The sequence below is a fragment of the Chaetodon auriga genome, chromosome 5 (genome assembly GCF_051107435.1).
Source record: "Chaetodon auriga isolate fChaAug3 chromosome 5, fChaAug3.hap1, whole genome shotgun sequence".
Classification (NCBI taxonomy): Eukaryota; Metazoa; Chordata; class Actinopteri; order Chaetodontiformes; family Chaetodontidae; genus Chaetodon; species Chaetodon auriga.
The window spans coordinates 1,410,087-1,432,841 of record NC_135078.1 but is presented as its reverse complement, the minus strand read 5'-3'; the positions used below and the strand labels follow the sequence as shown (position 1 = coordinate 1,432,841).

The following is a 22,755-nucleotide window of genomic DNA, read 5'->3' as shown; positions in this document are numbered from 1 at the left end:
GACTGTCAATGACAACTTACTTACCAGTGAGACACATAAATTTCATTTGGGAGTATCAGCTAGGCTATACTCAGAGAATAATTTGACCCTGAAAGAAACCACACTCACTCTGCCATGTGTGTCACTCCAGACTTAATGTTTTTAATTATGCTTTTGTGTTAGTCCACTGAATTCCAGTGAATATAGGCCATTTTTTAATCTGTACAAATTAACCATCAATTTCATTACAAATATAAAACAAGACGAGTGATTGCATATTGGCCTGTGTTACTGTGACACATTAAGTCAAATTGAGTTCATTTTTGTGAAGGTGTAAGGTGTCAAACAGCTGGTTTGGTTAATTTTACTGTAAACTAAACAATTACAACAAAGCAAAACTACACGTTTCAAAAAGTTCTGATACATGTTGACTCAAAAATGTCAAGAAAAAGTACAGTAAGGTCCTTTGGTTTAAAAATGTAGAAATAAAAATGCAGCAGTAAATCTCCTGAGATTTGGCTGTCTAATACTAATTGCAAAAGTTAAAACTGACATTACACAAAACCTTTCCCTTCCCTAGTGGTATCAGCAGCTTTCATATGTTTCCATAAAGACTACTAAATTATTAAATTTGACGATGACAAAGGTAAGGTGGATAATATGCAATCAACACAGGGCACAAATATAGTAAATTAAACAAATTTTTAACACAAAGAAGGGTTCAATCTTGTGAGCAAAATAATTTGACATATGGAAAGTTATTTGTTTCTAAGTTCTAAGTTTACATTTAAGTTTAATGTGCCGACTATGGGTAAAATAGTGTCATACTGCAATTGCTCCCCTCTGTCTGAGTCCCAGAGTTTCTCCATAGCTCCTGTTTAGAGTGAATCACTCCAGTTTAAGTAAAATGAATGCAGTGATGTAAGAAATGCAGTCCAACTAGGAACACAAGTAAGACATACATCATGCAACAAGCAAGTGCCAACTCCTTAAGCAAACACTTAACTGTCTACAAACTGTACATGGAAAGGATCACAATCACTGCTCTGAGGACAACAATGCCCATGTTTGGATTGAGAAGAGCTAGGCTGAAGGAAGCCATGTACATAAAGATCTCAATAACTTGTAACAGTGCGGCTGTTGCTCAGGAGGTAGAGCAGTGGTTCAATCCCTGGCCTCGGCAGTCCACATGCCGAAGTATCCTTGGGCAAGATACTGAACCCCAAAACTGCCCCTGATGCTGTGCATCGGTGTGTGAATTCATATGTGCCTTGCTTTGGATAAAAGTGTCTGACAAATGACTAATTGCAACAACAGTTGTATCTGTCAAATGTCTTCAATGACCAAAAAAAAAAAAAAAAGTTTGGGAATTGTCCTGGTCACCGCTTGTCATTTGGTGACAGGAGACAAGCTGAATGACTGTGGAATGTTAGTCAAGCTCAGCTGGATTCAGGCAAGGCCTGCATCCTTACCTGTTGCCCTCTTATCATGGCATTCAGTGTCTGTTGAGGTCTTGTTAGTAGCTGGTACAGCTGAAAGGCTTTGTGGTAATCCTCCTAACCTAACAACAAATGAATACAATGAAATGAAAACATTGGATACACAGGCTGAAGTAAATATACATTCTAAATATTAAGATAGCTCAGCTACACATCATGAAGTTAAAGAACATTCATTAGACCAATGAAAATTAATTTTTCAATTATTTAATTAATTAAAAGTAAGTTTTTTCCATATTTAGTGATTCCAAACAATGTCATTTCAAACATAAATATATCAAAAAACTAACTAAACTTGAACTACAAAAAAAAACAGTTGTTTACAAATGTGAGACGGTATCATTATTTATGAAACATCAAATTACATAAAAAATGACATTAATTATCCCTCCTGGTTTGTAGTCCTCTGTGCCATAACACCTTACATCTTCTTGTATGTGTGCATTTTAAAATGTGAAATGTTTGTAAGATGCTCTATATTTGTGTGTTGACAAACCTTAAATAACTCATTTAATTCCTTTGACTGTCAGTTCATCTTGAATTCGGCTGAGATAATCAGGATCTGGGTATCCATAGCTGCAAACACACAGAAATGCAGTTTACTTCATGTAGACAGTTTCATAGTCAAATCTATAGTTTAACTATTAGTTTGCATTTGCCTTGGTAGTGTGAGTCCTGTGATATCACATTTCTGTTCTAGTGATTACATTTAGGTAACATAGATAACCTTCTCGTTCCATAAATACAGATGTAATTACAAGGAATGAATGCATGTCAATTCATTGCACAACAAACAAATTTTTTTTTGTAGCAGTAGGATATTATGTGTCAAACATACTGTCATACAACCTGCTCAGTGACTTATTTGGTTGGTGGCATAATGGTTTATGTCTGTGACTTGAATATAATCATCACTACAGTCTTAAATGTGGACATGATTGGGTACATTTTTTTATGCAAGGCACATATGATATTGGTAATATTGCCAAATAACAGTCCTTACTGAGTTGGTCCTCCATGTGTTGAGGTTTTGTGGTGAATATCATTCCATGTGACCATATTGTTCCTGCCACTGGTAGTGGACTGGCCAATCGTGAAGATGAGTCTCTGATCAAAGGCTCGCCTCAGCAATTTGAGGATCCTTCTGCCTACTGAGGAGTCAGGGAGATAGGCTGTACGGGATACACCTTCATATGGCTGCCCAGGGTTAGGATGCTCCTCCTTCAGACACAAAGTAGAGGTGTCACTGGTTAATGATGTGCCTGTACTCAAGTGCCTGGGGGTCCACAGCTCTTAGGCAACAGTAGCTTTTTTGTGACCAATTATTGATTACATTTTAAGAAAAGACATGTCATCAAATTCTCAATTAAACTCTTCATGTCTGAATTTTTATAAAACGTTGCCAACCAACTCACAGCCCATCTGTCCAGTAATGACTGCCTTGATGAGTTTCAGTTCAGTTTCAGATCCAAACACACTGAAACTGGACTACAGTAACTAACGACTTATTCATTGCAATAGACTACATTCACATTACTTTTTACTTATTTTTCCATCAACCTTGATGGCTTTACAATCTCTCAGACACATAGAGTTAAGAATCTGGGATTTGTATTTGATCACACACTTATATTTGAGCCACACATCAAGTATATAACACAAATGCCTTCTTCCACCTTTATAAAATAGCCCAAATATGCCCAATGTTATCAAAATCAGACATAGTCAAATCCTAGTACATGCACTGAGGACAGACTACTGTATACAATTTCCTCTATGTGGGAGCTCTGAGAGGGACAGAAAAAGACTGAACAAACTGGTCTTGAGAGCTGGTTCTGTCCTGAACTGCCCTCTGGACACCTTTGAGGAGATGGGTTGAGAACAGGATGTTAGCCAAACTGACACTGATCATGGACAGCTCCTCTCACCCCCTGCACGAGACAGTGGGGGCCTTATGGAGCTCCTTCAGGAACAGACTGCTGCATCCAGTGTGTAAGCAGAAATGCTACTGCAGGTCCTTCACTCCAGTGGCTGTGAGACTGTTCAGCTCCAGCATCATGTAATGTAGCACTGTGTCAGAAACCTACTTTTTGCACTACTCCATCATTTATGTTAACATTTGCTACTATCCATTACATCTGTGCAACCATCTATTTGTTCCTTTCTATCCCTCCTTTTTACTCTTGTTATCTGTAACAACTAAATTTTGCCAACCATGGTAACCATTAAGTTTTATCTTATCTTATCTTACTCCATCATGTCCTTTATGTTCATTTGATGCCAGTTGCTGAACTATTCCTCAATTTAAGAAGAACTCTATTGGTGGTCAAAACTTTGGCCGCCAGGCTCCACTTCTCTGGAATACTCTACCACTGCTCATTTTGGAGGCGAGCTCTGCTGATACTTTCAAATCCAGGCTGAAACCACATAATTTTTCTGTTCACTACGACCTCTCCTGAATTCAATGACTGAGACTGACTACCCATATCCTGTTAATGTTATACTGTGTGATCACTGTTTTTAAAATTACTATGCTCAAACTTATTGTCACATTAACACATTTACCTGCATAGTTTACCATGTACACTGTGCACTGATAAAAGGGCTGATGCGCCAAAAGAGATATATCTTCCAAATCATGTGACCTGAGTTAGGAGACGGAATGTCTAGTCATTCATAGGAAGCATCCTTTGGGGGGGGGGGGGTTGGGGTTTTTTGGTATTATTTTTGAGATTCTGGTGTCTCATTGTCTCTTTATTTTGTGCAGGCTGGCAGGTGTGTTTAGTGGCAGTTTTAGCGGCGGTTTTTGGGACACTCAGTTATCTCATGCTTTTGTGTTTAATGTTTTTTTTCCTCCTGTAGGAGAGATTTTGGTTATTCACTTTTTCTGTTTACTGAATATAACCGTTAAACAGCTCTCCTGTGTTTGTCCTCTGTGCCTTGGCAGATGATTTATTTTGTTAAAGTGGTCTTCAGACAGAATGTCAAAAGGCTAGTTTCTGAGCCTCAATGTCTGATCCAGTGGCATTAGGACACATCTAGGGCAACATATCAGCCAAATCTGTGTCTGAATGCCTTACAGCTGAAGTGACCCTGTGATTAAAAGTCTGTCTGTTCAGCAACATGTATAGAGGCTGCTACAGAGTCAGTGAATTACTCATTCTCATATATTTGATGCAGCATTTCGGTCCTCTTTTAGGGCTGTGCAATTCTTTCAGTCAGTCACTCACAGTCTGTGCAGCTCACAGATTTTGCCATATTAACTCAGACAGTCACAGACAAGGCAAAAAGGCTTGTGCTGCTTAGAGGTCACACTTGCACAGTACTGAGAAATAATAAAAAGTGTTAAAATATGGTGGTAGCCTTCTGTTTCTTTCATTAATTTAAATCCCTGTGGTTTATAAGTATCCAGGATCCATTTCCCAAAACTTTGGCAGAAAAAAACAAGAATATGAGCAAAAGAATGTAAGCCAGATTTCGCTGTCTCCTCTATATCTATAAGTTGACAAAGGCATTGATTATTGAATATTCTTAATTTATAAAGCAATAGTGTGCAAATTCCCATCTTATGTCTACAAACATATTTCATAATCTTGCAATTTGGTAGATGGAAGGAGAGACTGCAATAGTCAAAGAGATCTGTGTGTTTATCGGGGAAACTACAGCTCATAATCCGCTGTATCAGCACTGCCGCTGGCTGTTTGTTTTACAAACCGACTAATAAACAAATAATAAAGCCTCTATGCTTGACTCAAACATTTCCTGTTACGGAGGAGGAGTGACACGTGTGAGCGTGGTTTCCATGGTAATGCAGCCATTGAGGCTTTTATCACGACGTAGGCATGATTTCTTCTGAACTGGGTGAAAAAACAACAGATGTGTCTTGGTCAGGCTTCCTTGCAAGCAAAGATTCCAATCTCAGTGATATTTACCTGGTTAAATGATAGCTAATTACAAAACAAAAATAAATTGGTGACACTTTGCAATACAGTTTGAGCATTTTGTAATTTCTAATAACATGTGCCTTCACCTTTTGAAAGTGTGGCTAAAACATGATGAGACATGAGAGCTGAAATTCTGTAATGCTGAATGCTTCTTTGTTAAAAAATCATCTTAATAATTAGCTTAGAATATGGACAGGACATCCCCTTTAGCATGTTTCAGCCTGTATGGAAGAAAAAAAAAACAGCGTGAAACAGTGGCTCCACACTGTGCATTGGTGAGTTTTGACATAAACAAATCTACATACAGGTTCAGAAATATTTTATCTTGCTGTTTGAACCTTCAGTGCATATGTAGAGAGACTAAAGTAGCTACATGTAAAACTGCTGACATGTTGAACTCCAAAGCTAACATTGTTCAATATTTTGATAAAATAATCTTCACACAAGATAAAATTATTTTGACTTTTTCTGCACATATCAACCACATTTATATAAATGCAAAGTAGTGCTCAAATATTGACATTTCAAGTGAACATCGCTTTTTGAGACTGCATTCACAGTTCTGTTATTAGTCTCTGATCTCAGGGTGGTGCTCCATAATTATTAATTCCTATTAATAATTTTGTTATCAATAACTATCTCTAAACTATCTGTTTCTGGTCATCCCAGTTGATCCTTGATGTTCCCTTTATCACAACCACCCAAAGTTTCCTTTTTTTAGTGATGCAAACTGAGGAAACTCCTTTTGCTGATAAACTGTGAGATGCAGTTGGATGCTCCAGGAAAAAATAGTCAGTGAATCCTGAGTTTAGATTATTTTGTCAAACACTGTTGTATTTGTATTCTTACCTTTTGGATGCCGCTTGGAATGTAATAATGGATGATTATTGTTCCATATTTCTCATATCCAGGCAAGGATGAGGAGCTTTTGGTGACATTCATTTTGCCTCCATCAGGCTGTGTCCCTGTCAAGGTGCCGTATATCACTCCACATGTTGGGCATACAGGCTTATGGGCAAAAGCTTTTTTCAGACAGTTTCTGCAGAATGCATGCTTGCACTGTAGAGTCTCTTTCTCTGCTGTTACTATTGGCTCCATACAGATTGGGCAGGATTCATCGTCAGGACCCCGGGTTCTACTGCTTGGAGTGTCTGCTGGACCTTTGTTCTTGGGACTCTTGCTTGAGCTTTGCATATTTTGTAAAAGGAACTCTTTCAATTTAGCAATATGCACAAAAGACCCAGTCACTGTTACTTCATATTTGTTGTGGCTGGATTTAAAAAGGAGCTGTGGAAATCTGCTCTGCAGTTCTTTGTGGTCATGTGGACTCACAGGGACAGATGCAACCTGAAGGTCAGAGGCAGTTCTTTGGTAGAATGTGATGAATCGCTGTCTGACAAAGTCAACATGAACAGGGTACATGGAGACATGGCGGGGTCTGAAAGTCACCTGTACTGTACTACTTGGTTTATTATATACTGTTTGGGGGTCAGGCTTTGTTTCAATGGCAAAAGTGTTACTTCCAATTTTGTTAAGCTCATTAGCACACTTTTGCTCAATGTAGGCAATAACAATGCAAGATACATCCACAGATTTGACACGACTTGGAGGCTGTCCATCTTCGTGACAGATCTGTCCATGTGTAGCAGGACTGAAGCAATGTCCCATTGTTGACAGTTTGATTGATAGGTCCACCAGTTCCTTATAGGTTCCTCTCACTTTGTAGCAGGAACCTGTTTTCTCACGACTGTATGATTGAAGAATCTTCATGAATGTTACTGAGTCTGTGTGATCAGCTTCATCAATGATGATCGTGATGTCTGTGATAAACTGCAACAAGACATGACAGCTGAAGTTAGCAAATAGATGCATAACTAAATCTCAATACAAAATGATTCTTATTTAGAAATTAAGCATTTTAGTTTGAAAGTGGCTTGCAACCAGTGTTGTTGATGGACAGCAAACAGCCCGATCAGAGCTGCAAACTCAGTTAATCTCCATAAAAGGAGCGCAATCTTTTATTTACATTTAGGAGACAAATTTTTTTCTCCATTTGACGCATACAGTGTATGATAAAATAAGATGCCTGTTTGTTTTATTCTGCAGTGGGTGTGATGATGTCTTGTTAAAACAGTACACCCATAGCACAACTTGGACTTAAATTAACCTTGGGGCGATTTCATGGTTTTTAATTGAAGTGATAATGAAATGGAAATCATACATCTTGACGCAGGAATCAAATTTATTGGTTTTTATATGATTTCAGTATGTAAAGCGTTACAGTCTAACAGACTCTGTCAGCTTTGGGTCATCTTAGATTGAGTAAATGGTGTTCAAATTGTGGTGTTGTATTGTCTTTCATTTTTGCTTTCTTCTCATTTTCCATGATTCTCTTCCTCGTAATATTAATTGTTACATATATGTGACTTCACAATAGATAGATAAAACAGCTCCACCATTTAGAGACTGTTAGTCTCACTAATATTTATTGCCAATGGACATATAAAACACCTCCTCTGATGTCTGGTTTGGGTGTTTAGTGCAATCTCTCACTGATAGCAATATTCCTTCAGAATTTGGATTTCTCAAAAAAAACCTTTTTGTTGTTGACAGAAATTATGTATGCCCAAAAAATACCACCACAGCTGAACAGCATTGCTCGATGTACAGTACCTCTAATGGTCCCATAAATAAAAGCGACTGAGATGGTTTTTTTCACTTTCCATTACTGTCAATATGTAATGGACTCCTTTTTTTCCCCAAAATTGGTAATTTTTTACAGAGGTAATTCAAATCTCAATAGGTAATTTCACCTCTTTTTTTGTGCCTTGGTATTAATTCTGGAAAATCACTGCATCATTGAAATCAAATGTATCATGGCTCAGAGAATGTGCATATTTTTGAGCATTAACAACAGATATGCTAATAATGTATTTAGGGAAGCAAAACATTGAAAACTCAAATTGTATGGGACATAAGTAGGTCTCACATATATCTTAAAAGTTAAGTGAAGCTATCTAGCAGAGTTTCCGGAGCAGGATCACACCTCAACCGGGTCTATAAAAATCCATCTGACCCTCTTGTATTTTGTTCTTGTATTCTGTGTAGTATGGTTCATCACTTAAACAGGCAGGTGACTGGCAAAGGGCATGAATGTTGTATAGAGGGAACTGTCCAAACTTTAACAAGAAATGTTTTCATACAAACACTTTCATTTTTGCCCATAATGGTAAATTTCAGGGACTCACCCTCTTTTGCTACACAATATATTATACTTCAAATGAACAGTGGGCTACAAATCTCAGAATATTTATATTATCATTCTTGCAATACCATTTATACTAAGTTCATATTGATGAGACAGTCTCTTATTAGTGATTTACACAAACGTGGTGTAACAACTAAAAACTAGAATCCAAAGATTGAAGTCTTTGCCCACAACTAGGATCTGTGCGCACACATTTAGTTTTTCATTTCTTCTTTGTGGTTGATGCTGATAACTCGCACAACCCCACACATACACCTGATATACAATATATTTGTCCTACATAATATATGACATTAAGATGTGAATTGGCAAAATGTGAATATTTCACTAATAACGGAAACTTTTTAGTTTAGTGTTGTAATTATGTCAATTTAATTAAGACTTCATGTATTTCTAAAATGATAAACATCATCACATCATAGCAGCCAATTTCCATGTATTAAGAAAAATGAATACACTTAATTTTTTTGGGTAACTTAATTTTAAATATAGGGAAAGGAATCATGAATCATCCTGGGATGGTGCCATCATATCTGAAGGATGCCATACTAGCTGTCATTATCTGTCACCCGTCATTTGTCATCTGTCAATTCAATTGTTCTTTATCAGAAATGCATAAAGTATGCACAAAAGACAAAGACAAAAGAGACCAAGGAACAATATATTACAAAACTGAAGGAAGTTAACGATTGGATTAGGGTTAGCTAATGTTATGCTAACTGAATACTGACAAAATGTTGGTATTTAGAAACTGAAACCTTTGTATCTGACTGTTTACTGCCACATTTTGTGTTTTTAATGTGCAGTGTGTTTTGGGTTATTTCAGGAGTTCTTTTTGACACCTAGAGAAAATAGCCAGGGAATGTTACCCTTTTAGCTAACCTTATAGTTATGCTTTAATCCTGAGAAACTATCACTCTGTGTAGCCTCTCACTGTCTAACACATTACATGTTAAAGCCTGCATAACTTGTACAATGTCTGATTTTAACTATTTACCTTATATTTGCATTTGTCTAAAATGTTAAAGCTCCTAATTATAAACTTACTCTTTCTTTATTTCTTTATTCTTCTTTGTTCTTTAGAAATTCTTGGAATTGGTGCCTGGATTTTCAGCTACCTCACCAACAGGCCACAGTATGTCAGGCTGAAGGACATCACGTCTGACACTGTGATCAGCAGCACTGGAGCCTCCCAGGGCAAGGCCCTTGCGCATCTTCTCTTCACCCTGTACACATCAGACTTCTGCTACAACTCTGAGCTGTGTCACATTCAGAAGTTCGCCGATGACACAGCCATCGTGGGATGCATCAGGGACAACAGAGAGGACAAGTATAGGAGCCTGGTGAGGGACTTAGCTGCCTGGAGCCACACAAACCATCTACAACACCTCAAAGACAAAGGAACTGGTCATTGACTTTGATAGAGGGAGTTGAGGTGGAGACTGTGGACTCCTACAAGTACCTCGGGCTGTGGCTGGACAGCAAACTGGACTGGACAACACACACCAACCACCTGTACAGGAAAGGACAGGCAGGCTGTACTTCCTGAAGAGGCTGCAGTCATTTAACATCCGCAACAAACTTCTGTGGATGTTTTACCAGTCTGTGGTCACCAGTGTCCTCTTGTACATGGTAGTGTGCTTGGGGGGCAGCACATCCACGAAGGACACATTCAGGCTGGACAAACTGATCAGGCGGGCCGGCACGGTGGTTGGCACAAAGCTGGACTCTCTGGTGTCAGTGGCAGAGAAGAGGATGCTGCAAAAACTGCTGGACATTATGGATGATGCCAGGCATCCTCTGCACACCATCATCAGTCACCAGAGGAGCCTGTTCAGTGGATTGTTTCTTCCCAAGTGCAGGACAAACAGACTGAAACATTCCTTTGTCCCTCATGCCATCAGACTGTACGACTGTACAACTCCTCACACGGAGTGAGGAGGTAACATGGGACAGAGGGTGGGAAGGGAAGGAGCACTGGGACACAGGACTCATATTTTTCTCTATTCTTTTGTATTTTATTTTATTACCTTTTTGCCTGTATTGCTTTGAGCTGAGGGGTCCTCCCAAAGGGATCAATGAAGTGCAATCTAATCTAATATCTAATCTAATATAATGTATGGACACAAAGCAGCTGGGGGACAGGATATTAATCTACCAAGTAGAGGAGTGATGTGTCACCATTCACCTCACACATAAACAAGCAGCTGTGTCTCACACACAAAGCACACCAACCCTGAACTCACACAAGTGGCACTGGCTATGACCACAATGGTTGTATTTTAAAATGAGCTTCAAAACGAAAATGATCTCTCCAGAAGAGCCTTTAGTGACTGTTTCAGTTGTATCACATGGGCGCTGCTGTGGTAATTTCATTCATATATGCCACACTATACATCCCTGACCAAGTACCCGTCACTGCATTGTACAATCTGGGGAGTTGCTCAGGGTTAAATGCTAGTTACATACCATAAGTACAGGCGCAGCCCTCAGAGGCTACAACTAGTGGGTTCATGCCCCACTCGTTAATCCCCCACTCAGGCAGACTTTACTTTACTGTCTACACCCACTAACTATGGCTATGCATCTTGTTCATTCAAATCATGAGTTGACAGCGCTAGGTACAAGTGTAAGCGACAATCAAGATGCATTGTGATCCAATTACTAAAACCACCTGTTACAGTGGTCTGGGACACATTTGAACATGCATCTTCTGTTAGTGCTAATGCATCCTGCTGTGAACCCGACAAGGACATAACAGAATGTGGAAGCAGTAACAAAATCAGGGAGACACAAAAAACACAGGTGTGAACAGCAATGTGTCTCTGTTGTCCACTCCATTTTAAAACCAAGTGTAAACAGGGTTATAGAATATCTATATACGGTATGTAACTAATGTTGTATTACATATGGGATTAGCCTCTAAGGCTATCACTAATCCATACCCCACTGGGTCCCTCAGGTACCCTTAAGCACAAGCACACACACCCACTAATCAATAACCATACCTTGCCAATGTATCATAGTACAATAGTGCATCACACTACATCACATGTGCACAGGCGGTACAGAGACAGAACAGTATCTGATATTCATCACACAAAACAGCCCTTGTGTGCTAAAAGGTATGAGGGAGACCACACAGTTAAAGCATCCCAAATAGTCATTGGTATGCATTAACTGAGCATCAATGATATCAGTGAGGTACCGGCACAGAGCCCAAAGGATATTAAAACACAATACCCACCCCAGCAACAGCCTGTTCACCCTGCTGCCATCTCGCAAGTGATACAGACGTATCTGCTGCCATACCACCAGACCACAGAGCAGCCTCTTTCCTTAGGCTGACAGACTCCTAAATTTATCCTCCACACTCCATCATTACAAGAACATGCATTTTGGTGATAAATAAATGAACCTTGAATAGCAATTACTCAGATAAAACACTCAATACAGAGTCATGGCCACAACAGGTATCCAGCAGATAGAAACCGATTGAAGGGCAGGGAGAGTTAATAGATCATTAGAATAGTTAAAATTACAATAAGTTCTCTTACAAATCAAAGAGCTTAGGAGGTGACTGATGAGAGGTAAGCATCGGCTCCACCTAAGGTGTGACATTTCAGAACAAAAGTACACGTTGAAAACAAATGTGGAAGATCTTTTTGAAGATCATAAGAAAGTGTTAAATGAAGTGGAAGTTGCATATTTCTATTTTGGTAATCTCACTCTGCAATAACTTGCAAAAGTGTCTTTATAAATAAAAGAAAATGACCATAGATATAATAGCATGATAATTACACAGGTATAAAATAAGCAATCAGCATTTAATTTGATAATTATGTGTGCATGTTGCAGCCACACTCAAGCATACACAGGGATGTAATTTAACTTAAGTATTTCTATATTTTACACCAAAAAAGATCTTATGTTCATTCTCTGTAGACCACCAGCACATTTTCTCTGCTGCTTAAAAACTATTATCATACTTCCACAAACTGGAATAAATAACCACCAAAAAGGAAATATTCTCCTACTACTTCAGCTTCAAAACTTGCTAGACAAAGGCTACTCAACAACACCACCTGATGGCAGAAACTATGCAGTATATTCACACATACTAAATAATGAGTACTGTAGTCTAGAAAAACACATTACACAGTTAAATTTGGAATACAAACAGTTCTTGGACATAATGAAATGTGAAAACAATTCCAGATTAACTATTATCTGAGCTAAACTGAATTGTACTTAAAAATAAATTGTGGGGTCCCTTACAAAACAATATGTTACTGATTTAACACCTAAAAGCTCAAATTTGTTCATTAAAATTCCAAAATGCATTTAGCATTTTTTTCCACTAAAAAGTTCTGTTCATGGCTTACATTGGCTTGCAGATTCGACTACAGTAAATCGACAGATGACTGTTGTAAGTGAAAATAAGATTTTAGAACACACAACACAGTGACATTATTTGAATATTTTGTCTGTGTAACGACTTGCCTGTCATTAAAGTCGTTTGAGAGGATGAGGTCCTGTATGTTTGTGTGATGCGCTGCTGCTGAGTCCAGGAAAGTTTCAATCATTTAATATCTCAAAACATCACAGCTACTTCAGCGGCTTTCAGGTTACACATGCCTAAAGGATGGTAAACGTGCACTGGCGGCGAATATGTAACAAAGCAATAAACTGAACAAAGGCGGTCAACAAAAATTGCGGCTACCTACACTCCTCTCTCTCCTGCCCCGTGCAGGTAAACCAGCTCCCGAAATCACCTACGGCAATCATCCCCAGTGCCCACGTGACCCAAGCCCTGTGCATCACCGTGGCAACCAGACCACGCAAATCAAGAGACGAATAATCCACCAGTGACACAATACGGCTCCTACTGTACATCCCAGCCCCTAATTATGGAGTTAATCATAATTACTCACATACAGTACCAAGTAGGAGACGTGCACATTCAAAAAAAACACTTTCAACCACAACAAAGATCAACAATTAATGTCCATCAATAATCCACAGGGAAATCTTATTTCTTCTTGAGTCAATAGGACTCAAAAGTCCAAAGTCTCACCAGTCAAAGTCAAACACAATCAAAAACCCAAGGTGAGTCTCATAACGGTCCAAATGTCAAAGTCACAACTAAAGTCTCAAGTGGCTTCAGCCTCCTGCAGCAGGCAAACCTTCGTGATGGGCCGCTCCAGGCAGCTGCTCCGGTTTTAATCCGCACCTGACGAACCAACCCTTTCCGATCCGGGAAGGTTTGTATGACTCGTCCCACAGGCCAAGAGTTTTGAGGTGCCGTGCTGTCCATGATGATAACAAGATCTCCCACGACGAGATTCCTCTTCACTCCTGTCCACCTCTGACGCTCCTGCAGTAGAGGTAAGTATTCTTTCACCCATCTCCTCCAAAACAAATCAGACATATATTGAACCTGTTTCCACCTCCTGTGTGTATATATGTCTGAGGGTTCGAATACCCCTGGTGGTAACATTGGTGAGGTCTTCAACAGTAGCAGGTGGTTTGGTGTCAATGCTTCCAGGTCATTCGGATCCATGGAAGCTTTGGTGATTGGCCTGCTGTTGATTATGGCTTCAATCTCACAAAGCACTGTATGAAGGCTTTCCTCATCCAAGTTTTGTACTTTAAAGGTCGAGTTGAGAACCTTTCGCACAGATCTTATCAGCCGCTCCCAAGCTCCTTCATGATGTGAGCCCGCAGGTGGATTAAAGCTCCATTGGATTCCCCTCTGAAGCAGGACATCATGGATCTGCACCTGATTCCACTGCTCGATGGCCCTCCTCAGCTCCCGCTCTGTTCCTACAAAATTCGTTCCATTGTCAGAGCGCAGCTCTCGCACTTGACCTCTCCTGGCAGTGAAACGCCTAAGTGCATTAATAAAGGAGTCGGTGTCCAGCGATGATGCAACCTCAATGTGCACCGCTCTGATGGCAAGGCAAGTAAAAATAACACCGTACCTCTTTACCATGCTCCTTCTGCTCTTAACCTCGAAAGGTCCAAAGCAGTCTACACCCACACGAGTGAATGGTGGTTCATCTGGGACAATCCTTCCATGGGGCAAGTCTGCCATCTGCTGGTGAACTGGCAGAGCATTCAGGCGGCGACAGGTGATGCACCTGGACGAAACTCTCCTGATGGCTGAACTCACACCAGCGATCCAATACCTTTCTCTCAACTTAGAAAGCATATGGTTACGGCCTCCATGTCCAACTTGTTGGTGTACATGTCTAAGTAGAAGCTCTGAGATGTGGAGGTCTTTTGCCAGGATTATTGGATGTTTCTCCTCCATAGGCATGGACAATCTACTGAGCCGACCACCAACTCTCAGGACTCCATCTTGCAGCTGTGGACAGAGCTTAAGGAGGTGACTGGACTTCCTAACAGGCTGCCCTGTCTGCAGGCTGTTTACCTCCTCAGGAAATCTTTTCCCTTGGCAGAACTTGATGATGGCAAGCTCAGCCCGGTCCAAGTCTTCCACTTCAAGACTCCTCTGTGCCACTGTCCTCTTAAAATTGTTCATCTGCTCTTCCACAGAGGATGTCTGTTTTTCTTTGGTGACGTCAGACTGTGCATAGGTCAGGTGTAACTCTCTTCTCTTCTTTACACAGGACATGAGAAAGGTTTTAATCTTCAAGAGCCATGCCACCGCTTTCCTCAGACTTGTCCAAGAGGAAAAGTATTCAGTAAGGTGAGTTACAGGTTCTTCCCTCGAATGGACAACACTCACTGCAGCAACACTTTTGACCTCAGGGTCACCAGGTGAAAGATGATTGAGGTCTTCATGCTCAACAGGCCATTCACTCTTGGGATGCAAAAGAAAGTGAGGCCCCGACATCCATGTAGCATCAGCAACAAACACATCAACTCTCACACCTCTGGAGGCCATATCCGCTGGATTGCTGCTGGTGTCCACATACCTCCATTGGGCCGGACAGGAAACCTTGAGGATTTGTGAGACCCGGTTTGCAACAAAAACTTTGAACCGAGAAGTCTCGTTCCTGATATATTTCAGAACAGATGTGCTGTCCGTCCAGAACACAGAGTCCAGCAGATCCATCTGTAACTCTTTCCTCCAGAGTGTATCAATGCGGCTGGCCATAGTTGCAGCGACAAGCTCCATCCTGGGGATTGTGACACATTTTAAAGGTGCTACTCGAGCCTTTCCCATCACAAAAGCACTGTGTATTTCTTTGTTTCCGACAGCAGGTAAGTGACTGTTCCATACCCGTGTTCGCTGGCATCACAGAAATGATGTAACCGTGCTGAAGCCACTTCTCCAAAGCCTGGTGGCTTCATGCATCTACTGACCTCAAATCTGTCCAACAGATGCAGCTGCTGCAACCACTCAAGCCACTCCTTTGAGACAGACTCAGGCACAGTATCATCCCAGCCTATCCCTCTCCTGAACAGGTCTCTCAGGATCCCTTTTGCTATTAAAACCACAGGGCTCAGCATTCCAAGGGGGTAGTAAATGGAACTGATGGTTGAGAGGATTCCTCTTCTGGTAAGTGGTCTATCCTTAAGTACAATCTTGAACTTAAAGGAGTCTGATTTAATGCTCCATTCCACACCCAGCACTCTCTCCACAGGTAATGAGTCCAGCTCCATGTCCAACCCTTCAATGCCTTTTGCTCTGTGATTCTCTGGGATGGCTTCCAGCACTCCAGACCTGCTACTTAACCACTTTGTGAGAGTAAATCCACCCTTTGAACACAAAGAGACCAGATTCCTGTAAAGCAACACTGCTTCCTTCTCCGTGGCCACTGACACGAGGCAATCATCAACATAAAAGCAGTGCAATATTTTATCCACCGTTTCCTCACTGTAGTGATGTCCATAGTCCTCTGCACACTTTCTGAGAGCGAAGTTGGCACAGCTGGGGGATGATGTTGCTCCAAACAAATGCACCTTCATCCTATGCTCAGCAGGTAGTTGCTCCATATCCCCGTTTGGCCACCAGAGGAACCTGAGGAGATCTCTGTCATCAGGAGGCACCTGTACCTGATGGAACATGGATTCAATGTCGGCCATGATCACAACTGGTTCTCTCCTAAATCTGGTCACCACTCCAATCAGAGAGCCGGTAAGATCAGGGCCCTGTAGAAGTTGAGCATTCAATGATGTACCTTGGTATCTTGCTCCACAGTTAAATACAATTCTGATCTTTCCTTTGGTGGGATGGTAAACGCCATGGTGTGGTATGTACCATACTTTCCCATCACCACGGTCCAGCTCCTCTATGGGCACCTTTTCAGCATAGCCTTTAGCCAACAAGTCATTTATAAAGGTGTTATACTCGGCGTGAAATGTTGAGTCCTTCTGAAACCTTCTTTTCAAATAGCACAAACGCTGCTCAACAATTCTCTTGTTATTTGGCATACTGACATCAATGTTCCTTAATGGTAATGAAATCTGGTAATGCCCCTCCACCTGTTTTGCTGAGTTGGTGACAAACTCCAAGAATCTTTGATCCTCTCTTGACATTGCAGGTTGTTCTTCAATGCTGCTTTCAGGGAAGTCAATCTTAAACTGTTGCTGCCAGAGGTCCTCCAGGTTCATGACTGAAACTCTGTTGACAGATACTTGTGGATGCTCCCAGCTTACAGTATCTCCACTGTTTCCAGTCAGTGGACCATTGACAGTCCAGCCCAGCATGGTACGGATAGCATATGGTCCATCATTCACGCTACACACCACTTCCAGCGGTTCCAGTGCTTTAGGAACATTGGTTCCTATAAGAAGTTCTATTCCTGCATCAATCTGAGGTAAGTGAATGTCTTTCAGATATGACCATTGTTTAATATCCCTTTCAGTCAGAATATTTCCTCTGTTCACAGGCATGGACTCTTGCGTGTAAGCTCTTGGCAGCTCGAGAAAATTGTCCCCCTCCAGTGCAGCAACCTCCAGTCCTGACACAATGTTGCTGCTTACAACTTTCTCCTGGCCCATGGTTCGGAGCAGAATGTGGCCCTTCCTCCCTGTGAGGTGGAGCTTTTGCATTAAGCTCTCAGTGCAAAACACCGCAGTGCTCCCCTGGTCCAAGAAAGCGTAAGTGACGACAATTTTGGTTCCTTTATTAGATTTAACCTGTACCGGCACAATAGGCAGTTTGCAGTCCTGGTCTCCAGCCCCTGTAAGACCACTTGACATCAGTGAGTTATCAACACACAGCTCTGGGCTCATCTCCTCCATCTGCTCAGAACCTTAACGGGTTCCTTGTGAAGTACAGTGGGATGTTTAAGGCTACATCTTGAACAGGAAATCCTTTTACGGCAATCCTTACTGATGTGTCCTGTACACAAGCAGCCAAAACAGATGCCATTTTCCTTTAAGAAGCCTATTTTCCTCTCATGAGGCATTTTTCCCATTTGTACACATACATCTAATGTGTGTCCTCCTCCACAGCAGATGCATGCTTTCCTTCCCGTTTGTTAAATTTCCTTTTCTTTCCTTGCAGACTGATGTTTGTTCTCCAGAGGGCCTACAGTGGTAGCGAAACTGCTCCCCTTGTTTCCAGGACGAAACCGTGGCTTGTTTGGGTTAGGTTTGTTTGTTCCTCTAATCATTATTGGTTGAGAGTCTTGTATGTTGCCGAACACAGGATCTGTCATAATTTTCACTTGCCTTTCAATGAAGTCAGCAATATCTGTGAATCTAGCTCTTTGGTCGTGTCGTTCTTGCAACTCACATGCTCGGTTTCTCCATTTGTCTCTGAATTTGTAGGGCAGTTTTTTAATAATGCTCAACATGTTTGAAGGCATATCCATATCCAAAAGATACTGCACGTCCTCCATGCCGTTACAACAGCCTCTGAGGAAGAGACTGTAGTCCTGCAGGGCCTTTGTGTCCTCTGATTTAATTGGAGGCCATGAGAGGGCTTTGTCCATGTAAGCAAAGGCGATCTTTTGTTCATTTCCGAACTGCTCCTTTAATAAAGCTTTTGCTTTTGTGTATCCTCGTTCTGGATTCATGTGTTGACAGCTTTTCACAAGTTCTTTGGCATGACCCTTTGTGTGTTGTTCCAAAAAATGTAAACGATCACAGCTGTTAGTTGTATTCCTCTCAACTCCATTCTCAAAAGCTTTAATGAACGTGTGTTATTTTAATGGATCACCGTCATAAATTGGGATTTCTCTCTTAGGTAGGGCTGAGAGGCATTGCTGTTGCATTAGCAATGTTGTTATATCGTTTTGTTTCCTCATGATGCCAAGAACGTCATTGCTGGTTTCCAGATCCACTCCTTGTTGTCCATGTGAGTCTTGTGTGTTGAATGGGCTCGTATGAAGTTGTATTTGGTTTTGTTCATATGAAGTTGTATTCATGGTTTTATTTATTTCAGTTTGTTTTGGAATAAATTCATCTGCATTGACATTGAGTGACTGTTTAGCTTGTGCCTTTTCAAAATATGATTTCATTCCATCTGAAACTTTTGATGTTCTTTTTCCACTTGTGCTTTTTGTCTTGAGAATTTGAAGTGTTGCCAATTTTTCTGCAATTTCAGTGTTCAGTTTGAGCTCTTCTCTCCTTTTGCGCAGGCGTTGTTCCTCTTCTTCCAAAGCGTGCTTTTCCTTTAATAATTTGTGCCTCATGGTTAAGGCTGCCAGCTCGGCTTCTGCCATTAAACGTGCAGAAGAGGTTGAAGAGCATTGTGACTGAGATGTTTTGTGGCTTCCAACATTGGAAACACTGTCGCTTGGTTTAATGTCATCCTCATTTTCATTTGCTTCATTCATTTCCACAGAAAGTAATGGTATTTCTGGTGAATCCTGTTGTTTCTGAGAAATTCTTTGTTCAATTTCAACAATCCATTTTTGAGTGTCCTTTTGAAATGTATTGTTCATATGTTCATAATGCTTGAAAACCATTTCTTTTGTTTATTGAGTTCATCCTCAGGAAGTAGAGGCAACAGTTCATTGTGTGAGGTTGTAGCATTTTCACAAAGTGTATTTATATCCCCCAAACATTGTTTCACTTGAGACACATTTTCCCTTTGTTTCATGAACTCTTTCATTTGTGGTATGAACCCTTTAATTTTATCCACAACACGTTTACGTTCATTTTGCAGGCTTTCAAGTTTATTCAACAGAGCTTTTTCAGTGAGTCTCCTCTCCCTTTTCCCAGACTCCACCTCAGAGCACGAGGCACCGTCATTTGTTTGACTAATTTTTTTATTCAGTTTCAGCGAACTGTGACATTTAAATCCATCCACAATGCGCAATCAATCAAAGCAATTCATTTCAACGAGGTATCATCAGCGTTCCTCCTTGTAACATCATAAACTTTCGCATACACAAGCAACAAAGCACAGGCGTCATTCAGCGCACGGAGCAAACATATGCACAGACATCGCATATCCGACCAGCAACTGTTCCAAACGGAGACACTTCGACATTGATTCAATCCGGATTCCTTCTCCACCCACATACATGCACAGGTAAGCTTACCTGTCCTCCATGACGGATGTGATGTGGCGCTTTGTCTTTGTTTGACACCGCTGTACTTACTGAGCGTCCCGTTGATGCCTTTGCGCTGTGAGCGGTCGCTTTCTTGTTGCCTTTTTTGTTGACAAATGTAACGACTTGCCTGTCATTAAAGTCTTTGAGAGGATGAGGTCCTGTATGTTTGTGTGACGCGCTGCTGCTGGTTCATAAGCAGGCTGAGTCCAGGAAAGTTTCAATCATTTAATATCTCAAAACATCACAGCTACTTCAGCGGCTTTCAGGTTACACACGCCTAAAGGATGGTAAACGTGCAGTGGCGGCGCATATGTTACAAAGCAATAAACTGAACAAAGGCGTTCAACAAAAATTGCGGTTACCTACACTCCTCTCTCTCCTGCCCCGTGCAGGTAAACCAGCTCCCTATATCACCTGCGGCAATCATCCCCAGTGCCCACGTGACCCAAGCCCTGTGCATCACCGTGGCAACCAGACCAAGCAAATCAAGAGACGAATAATCCACCAGTGACACAATACGGCTCCTACAGTCTGTGCAGCGACTTCGTTGAGCCTTGAGTTTTTAGTCAGACTGTTAGGAAAGTGATGAATAATGCACTATTTTTGTGATCTTTTTTTTTTTTTTTTTCTTAAAAATTTCTGCTGGGGCGCATACCACCGAATGGTTTCACTTTCACTATGCACTAATACGCCACTTGGCAGTAATTTGGTGCGCTCCTGCGATTAGCCTCTTATTCCAATCTGTTCTACCACCAACACTGCCTCATTGTAAGTGAAAATATGTGATTGCAAACTGTTGGTGAGATTAATTATATGCTTACGTCACTGTACTGGTCGAACATAAATACGACGTCTCACATCGTTTCAACATGCTCTTTTTCTGTCCAAGCACGTTTTTGGTTAAGATTTAACTTCCTTTACATCCATCTCACGTATACCCAAACCGCAATAGCTTTCTGGCCAATTTAGCACATTTCTTCCCGTCAAAATACCAACACCAGCTATTAACTATCCGATGGGTCACATCTAACCCACAGACTACTGTGATATCTATTCCTGCTTTCATGTCTCATTCTTTTAACCCGAATATGCTGTGTTAAATGTAGCCCAAATATCTGGAACCTACCTCCATGCTGCAGGGCTCCTGTAAAACTACAGCAATACTTTGTTTTTGTGAACACACTAGTGATGACACGACTTCTTTCCAGTTCCGTTTTCAGGTTCATGTTGTCGTTTGTGTTTTTATAACGTGCCTTTTAGCGAACCCTGTCGGTGACCCACTAAACAACACAAAAACCACATGTGAGGAATTGTGTTGTAAACTGTATCACAAACCCTCATCTGTGTTCTGCACACTTTCCTTGTGCTTTGCTTTTCCCCCCCCATTATGTGCTATTTTACACTTCTGGATTTCAGAGGGAAATGTGCTCTTTACTCCATTACATTTATTCGATCATTATCTGCATTCGGTTTTGATATAGGGTTATGACATTGTAGTGACTGCCATCTTGTGACACTTGTACGTTACTACAAACTGCAGTTTTGCTGAGACATTACAGAAATAGAACAACACTTAAGATGTACGGAGCCCCTAAAGTGCCAAGAAGAAAAAAAAACTATATCGCGCGCACGAGATACTAAATGGTGCGCTCGATTTAATTCATTCGTTTATTCATACATACAGGCGGCAACACAATATACAGCCGGCCGTTGAAGCATAGAAGTACTTCAAGTACACCCACTTCAAGTATTGGTAAGTTCATTTGATTATATAGCGAGTGTAAGTCATTCTGGAAAGGGACAACTAGGTATGCAAACAACCTATCTGAATGACGGTAGCTCAGTGCATATTGAGTGCGTTTGTGACTGTTAAGCCCGGCGCGGGACTAGCAGTCAGCCAACGTTAGCTGTGTCTGTGAATGTAGGAGTGCAGTGTATGTGCAGTCTTCTATGCTATTTATCAGTACCGTAAATAAAAGCTGCACAACTTTCAAGATTCAAGCCATGTTCGTGTGTCTTGCTGCCGCCTGTTGAAAAAAGTGGAGGGACTTAGCCCCAAAGTTAGCTACAACTTCGGCTCCGTAGCAGCGAGTCCCCCCTGTGCATCCCAGGTCAGGACACTCACGTAGCAAACAATGTGAACTAATTCTTAACAGACAACTGGTGCAGCAGTTAAAGGTACATCACTGCAACTAACGACTCAAGTCATTCTAATTAAAATGCTCAGATTTGGGGCAGCAGCGGCTTGGTAAATTTCAGTAAATAGACGGCACCAGTGTATCTCGCTAGCCTACAAAACACTGGCCAGGGCAGCGTCAGCTGTTAGTGGGAGTTTTTAGCTGCAACGTTACGTCTGACTGTGACTGGAGGAGCGGTGAGAGGATTTATGGCTGTTAGCAGTTAATAAGCTCCGACTTTCATTAGCCGCAGCAGCTTGCAGGCCGAGCGACAGCGTAGACTTCACGTTTGTTGACCCAGCAGGACTTCTCTCAGATCCGGACTATCTAGAGAAATTTTATGGTTTGCTTGCTGTTTGGCAGACAGGCATGAAACGAATCTGTGAGTGTGGCTGTGCTACAATA

The 22,755-nt window shown here is 41.1% G+C and overlaps 1 protein-coding gene across 2 annotated transcripts; it reads right to left on the bottom strand.

Annotated features, from left to right (window-relative positions):
* Window positions 1–69: 69 nt before the first annotated feature.
* On the bottom strand, window positions 70–21,415 carry LOC143320375 (E3 ubiquitin-protein ligase DTX3L). 2 transcript variants are annotated; one of them, XM_076729936.1, is made up of 5 exons: window positions 21,300–21,415; window positions 6,272–7,252; window positions 2,482–2,699; window positions 1,975–2,054; window positions 70–1,540 (listed from the first exon to the last, which is right to left on the bottom strand). In XM_076729936.1, the coding sequence occupies exons 1-4, from the start codon at window positions 21,303–21,305 to the stop codon at window positions 1,985–1,987; spliced, it is 1,275 nt and encodes a 424-aa protein (XP_076586051.1). In that variant the 5' UTR covers window positions 21,306–21,415; the 3' UTR covers window positions 70–1,540; window positions 1,975–1,984. The 2 variants fall into 2 exon arrangements, with proteins under 2 accessions (XP_076586051.1, XP_076586052.1); XM_076729937.1 differs by having other exon boundaries at window positions 70–1,535; window positions 21,300–21,400.
* Window positions 21,416–22,755: the final 1,340 nt, after the last annotated feature.

What these genes read in the sequence shown, in the direction of transcription:
- LOC143320375 (XM_076729936.1), bottom strand. An exon ending in TTCCAAGCGGCATCCAAAAG is followed by an intron (nt 2,700 to 6,271) that starts GTAAGAATACAA and finishes TTGTGTCTGAAG; the next exon opens with GAGGAGCATCCTAACCCTGG. An exon ending in ACACATGGAGGACCAACTCA is followed by an intron (nt 2,055 to 2,481) that starts GTAAGGACTGTT and finishes GTGTGTTTGCAG; the next exon opens with CTATGGATACCCAGATCCTG.